General features: G+C 45.5%; 1 protein-coding gene across 1 annotated transcript in view; it reads right to left on the bottom strand.

Moving 5' to 3' along the window:
* Positions 1–5,823, bottom strand: part of LOC109530797 (gastrula zinc finger protein XlCGF49.1-like) — a gene marked incomplete at its 5' end in the record, with an annotated part of 15,641 nt that extends 9,818 nt beyond the window's left edge. Inside the window, 2 exons of the mRNA XM_019894700.1 lie at positions 1,588–1,591; positions 4,671–5,823. Coding sequence (XP_019750259.1) covers positions 5,089–5,823 — 735 coding nt within the window. The remainder of the gene's footprint in view (positions 1–1,587; positions 1,592–4,670) is intronic.
* Positions 5,824–5,826: the final 3 nt, after the last annotated feature.

The raw sequence follows: 5,826 nt of genomic DNA, 5'->3' as shown, positions 1-5,826 counted from the left end.
GACATCTGTGCAGAGTATGGACTGGAAACGCCAAGGTCAAAATCGGAAACACCTCCGTAGGTGGTGGTGGGATCCAGACTGACAAGATGGTAAAGGCAAACCAACCGGATATCGTGATCATAGATAAAGGGCAGAGGAAAGCCGTTGTAGTGGATGTAGCGGTCCCAAGTGATGGAAACATCAGAAAGAAGGAACACGAGAAACTCGAGAAATACCAAGGGCTCAGTGAGGTCAGAGAGCCTGGAAGGTCAAGGTGACAGTCGTGCCTGTGGTGGTCGGAGCACTCTGAGCAGTGACCCCCAAACTAGATGAGTGGTTGCAACAGATCCCGGGAACAACATCGGACATCTCGGTCCAGAAAAGCTCAGTCCTGGGAACAGCAAGGATACTGCGCAGAACCCTCAAGCTTCCTGGCCTCTGGTCGAGGACCCGAGCTGAATGGAGGATGGACACCACCCGAGGGGTGAATATGTATATACCTATCTTGTTGCACTTTGTTGCTTGTGTTGTCACACATGATGGTTGTTAAAAAAAGTATGTTAATACTGTAATGCTTTTGTTCTGTTGATGTTTGGTATGGGCTGTCAACATATGCAAATTTTTTATGTGTCCCGTATCTTGTGCTGACCCAGGTCAGGTCAGGTCAAGTCAATGTGGCCCCGGAGCCAAAAGGTTTGCCCACCCCTGGTCTTGATTGTCAGGCTTCAGGTTGGGGCAGGGGGTGCTATTTCACAAGCTGAGGTCTGCCCCTCGACATCACCAGGTGGGCGTTTCCCTGTTGCGTTGATCGGAAAGTGCCGGATGGCACTCGCCTCTCAGGAGACTGGAAGTGAACACTTTGTCTGGCCGGTCGGTCTCCATCCCTCTCCTTCCGTGACAGGGAGCTGTAGTGTTTTCTGTATGGCTGATCGGGCCTGACCTGGAAGTCACCGTAGTCACCTTGTGATGTACTATCTGCAGAATAATAGCGTCGGGCATCCTAATGAGAGTCCCAGCTGCGTCTGCTTGGGGAATGCCCTTGCTGGCGTTCATATTCAGAGGAGTCCCAGTCAGGTCTGCGTGGAGAATGGTGGCGATGGCGGCCATCTTCAGGGATCCAATCATGTCTGCTGTGCCGGAACTCAGGAGAGTCTGGACGGTGCCTGCGATAGAACTCTGGACTTCGACCGTAGCATCTGTCAGGTGAGTAGTAGGTTCTGGACTGGCGTGGACCACGATGCTCGGATGGAGAACGGCGGCGTGCACCACCGAGGGGATCACCAGATGCAGAAGATCGATCGGCCCAGTGGTCAAAGTGCTGGCTGCGGTAGGTGTCTTTCTCCTGAAGCTGGTGGATGTCACTCTGTAGGTTACTCACTTTAAGTGTCAGTTGTTCCATTGCCTCTAGATGTTTATCAGAAGCAGTATCAGAACATGTCATTGACACCTGGTCCATAGTCTGCATAGGTGGGTATGAAGCACGAAGGTTCAGTGCCGCACGTGCTCTTTCACAGTGTCGAGCAACAATGAGGGCTTCGTCAAGGTCTCCTGCTCCCATCTCGTGGATCTTTGCTTGCAGGCCAGGATCCAAACCAGCCACGAAGCGACAAAACTTCTCCCCTTCCTGTGCTACGCGGCCATAGTCAGGGAAGGTTTCCATAATGAGGCGGGTGATGTCAGCACTGTACACCTCTAAGCTCTCACCAGGCTTGCGGGGACGAGCATTTATATGGGTTTGGAAAAATGGCAGGGATTGGTTAGGACCGCAGTCCTCCTTGACTGCGGGGGAAAGGCTATCCCAGTCCAGAAATGCAGCCTCAGCTACCCTTGTTGGTAAAATTGAAGCCAGAACAGATGACATTTCAGTGGTTGGTTGGTTGTACATGGCTTGCATTGACACCTCAAAACGTCGAGACCACTTAGTAAAAGACACGGTCCCATCTCCTTTAGAAACTGGTGGTTAATCAATGTTGAGGTGTCCTGGTTGAGTAACATCCGCAGCAGCCACAGAAGTAGCAGTGGAATGAGACATTTCGTGGGTTGACTCACGGACGCCTCAGAATTGGACATGGTGAGCTCAAAAATGTTGTTGAATAATGATGGAAATAACGTCCAAAAGGAAGGTAGGGAGAAATTCAAACTGCAGGAAACCTCAAAATCTCATCCTAATTAGCGACTAGCAGCAGCCATTCAGTAGAGTGCAAAAATCCACATGGCTAGCAAGATGACAATTAGCAAGAAAAATCGTTCCATTAAAAATAGTCAAAAAGCCACACAAAACATACCAACACCGCTGCCACCAATTGTAAGTTGAGGGGTTCGTAGGTTTTGGATGGATGGCTCTACGTTCGGAATGGGCAAAAAGGAGAGATGGACTTCGTTTAAACGCAGCTTTTTATTTTCCATCGTCTGCTCCGTAACTCTTGAACGAACACCCCTCCTTCCGGGAACGAAAAAACTTCCTGCTTTTCTTCGCCAATCAGACGCAAGCAACATAATAATATTTCACTAATTATGAAACAGAATATAATTTGGGTAACTGTAACACAAAAGAATATAATGCTCAAATACAAAATGAAAATAATGAACAATTTAGCAAAAGCTTAGTTATTTCTCAAAAAGTGCTGTTGTTTGAGGACGAACGGTGACGTAAAGGTCAAAATTCAGTTGTCATCTGACTGGTTGTCCTGTTTGTCAATCAAGTAACGGGATTGATGATAGGCTAACATCGTAGGTTTTGCTGTACTAAGCGCCGTTGTTTGAATGGCAGCGCCACCGCAGAGGCATTTTCGATGCTTGTCATGTAAAAGCCCGGAGCCGCATTGAACCAGCCAAAGAGCCGCATTCGGCTCACGAGCCGCGAGTTGACCACCCCTGGGATATTATAACAGTCGTATGCTTATGCTATCATGGCACTGGACATCAAAGGAACATTTCAACAAGGACGTCAAAGACGTCAGAACGAAGAATGTGACTTTGCCTTTCATAGCAGCACGACGGCAATGCGCGAGCATTTGACACAGAAGCACCTTTTGTCCAATTCTATTTCTGACAATGAGGGACGGTCGTCTCGAACTCGGGAAACTGATGGGCTGGTGAGCTGAGATCCAAACATTATTGTCAATGTGAATGAGCGATTAATAGGTCTGGAGTTGTCATATAAACTTGAATTTCTATGTCTCCACTTTATTGGCATGAATGCATGAAAAAACTTGAATCATTTTATTCTTGATTTTGTTTTGGCATTGTTGTGTTTTTGGATTACCACAGATGGTGGATTTTTTTTGACATTTTGTGGTTTGAAAATGGTGAGATGATGTTGACGTTGCCTACCTTTTGTGCCTCGTGTCTTATTGGCTTGATGATTGAAGAATGCGTTCCGAAACTTGCGTCGAATGCTTGGGAATGCTTGCTTGGGCGCCAGAACGGGTCCTATATTGCAGAGTTTTTCAAACGCTGCATCGCGGCACACCAGTGTGCCTGAGATATTGTCATGGTGTGCCATGGGAAATGATCCAATATGTATGCCTGTGCAGTTTATCGCCCGATAGAGTAATCGTGTAGTACTCTTCCATACCGGTAGATAGCAACAGAGACTAGCTAATTGCCTCATGCTTCGAGACAAGCGAAGTTTCCGGCGCGAGGCAATACAACGAACGGTATCTTTCATTTAGATTTACTTTTACCGGAGATGCAACGGCACCAATGTTCCCTCTAAGTTGCCCAACTACGCACTGGTCGCACACTTTCAGCGCACAAGAACACCTATCCAGCACAGTGAACGCAATGCAAATTAATCAGATATGCAGTATAACTTTTTTTTTCTGGATCAAACAACCATCGACGCTCACGCTCACACCGAGGGACAAATTTTGAGTGTTCAATCAGCCTGCCATGCATGTTTTTGGAAAGTGGGAGGAAACTGGAGTAAACCCACGCAGGCCTGGGGAGTACAGTACATGCAAACTCCACACAGGGTGACCGGGGCCGGGACCGAACACACGACCTTTGCACTGTGAGGTTGATGCGCTAACCACTGGACCTCCGGGTTGGCCTACTTTGGAAAATATTTTTGCAAAATATGTTATAAAATAAAGCAAAACTGATAAATCCGCAGAGATTGTTAATTTCTGACTCAGAGTGTGGGGATGGGGGGGACACCACAAAGCATTTATGCTGAGGGCACCAAAATGGCTGGCCCTGGCTGAGAGCAATACTGAAGGGCAATGTTCACATGAGATGGTTGTCTGGCTGGAGAAGACAAAATGGAAGTGGGTGAAAGTGTGAAACTACTGGCAATGACCAGAGCGACGTGATCCAGGCGCCATGATGAGGCCTCTGAAAGAGGAGCTTCCGAACCTTGAGCTTAGAGGTATTTTCATTCCTGTGGACTGTGGCACAGAGTGGATCAGAAGAAGTCCAGGGGTTTTCCAGGAAGCGGTGTGGACAAAAGACAAACTGAACCCAGAAAAGTTCAAACTGAGACAAAGTGAGGGAATATTCTGTTATATTTTATTTTTTCAAAAAGCATCACATACAAAAAGTAACTACACCGACATTTGTACTATTTTATTCATGGACCAAATGATACAGGATAGAGACACTAACATTTAAGTCAAATGCACACAAATGACCATTTTGTGCACAGATTACATTAATATTATTTCGTCATTCATCAAATTAACCTCCACTTCCCAACTGCCCTTTCAACTCTGAGCACCTCCAAAGGTGATTGACAGCAGGTGGGTGGGGAGAAATGAGCACATGAAGCAAAATTGAAGACACAATACATTTTATACGATTCAAGGACGGTTCAATTTTGAGCAGGAAAAAGAAAACTAATACAAATGACCAAACCTCCTCTGAAAACGACATACAACAAACGACATTGAAAAAACACAACTCACAACCAAATGAAAACTAACTCCCATTAAGAATCAAAAAGTATTATAACCCTGATAAAAATGCTAGAATATTACAACCAAAAAAACACATTTTCAATTCACTCAAGGAAAAGAAAACTTCAGCATCCTAGTAGGAAGGCACGTAAAATACAATCAGCCTTGCCACACGAATATATGAAGCCTACTCAGATGAGAGGTGAAAACTTCACTGATGACTGCGTGTCTCATCATCACACTTGTGATTCTTAATCTGAGACTTCCTCGAGAATCTTTGGCCACAAACTGAACAGGAAAAATGTTTCTCACCAATGTGTGTTCTTGTGTGACTTTTTAAGTTTCCCTTCTGAGAGAATCTTTGCCCACAGTCGGTGCATGCAAAAGGTTTCTCACCAGTGTGTGTTCTTATGTGCTCTTTTAAGTTTCCCTTATGAGAAAATCTTTGGCCACAGTCGGTGCATGCAAAAGGTTTCTCACCAGTGTGTATTCTTTTATGAACAGTTAAGTGTCCCGTTTGAGAGAATCTTTGGCCACAAACTGTGCAGGGAAAAGGTTTCTCACCAGTGTGTGTTCTTATGTGCTCTTTTAAGTTTCCCTTATGAGAAAATCTTTGGCCACAGTCGGTGCATGCAAAAGGTTTCTCACCAGTGTGTATTCTTTTATGAACAGTTAAGTTTCCCTTTTGAGAGAATCTTTGTCCACAATATGTGCAGGCAAAAGGTTTCTCACCAGTGTGTGTTTTTGTGTGTATTTCTACGCTTTGCTTCATAGAGAATCTTTGCCCACAGTGGGTGCATGCAAAAGGTTTCACACCAGTGTGTATTCTTTTATGAACAGTTAAGTTTCCCTTTTGAGAGAATCTTTGTCCACAAACTGTGCAGGCAAAACGTTTCTCACCTGTGTAGGTTCTTTGACTTTTTAATGTTTCCTTCCGGGAGAAGCTTTG

This window comes from Hippocampus comes, unplaced genomic scaffold (assembly GCF_001891065.2).
Source record: "Hippocampus comes isolate QL1 unplaced genomic scaffold, H_comes_QL1_v1.1 scaffold493, whole genome shotgun sequence".
Taxonomy (NCBI): domain Eukaryota; kingdom Metazoa; phylum Chordata; class Actinopteri; order Syngnathiformes; family Syngnathidae; genus Hippocampus; species Hippocampus comes.
This window is presented reverse-complemented; position numbering and strand designations above follow the sequence as displayed.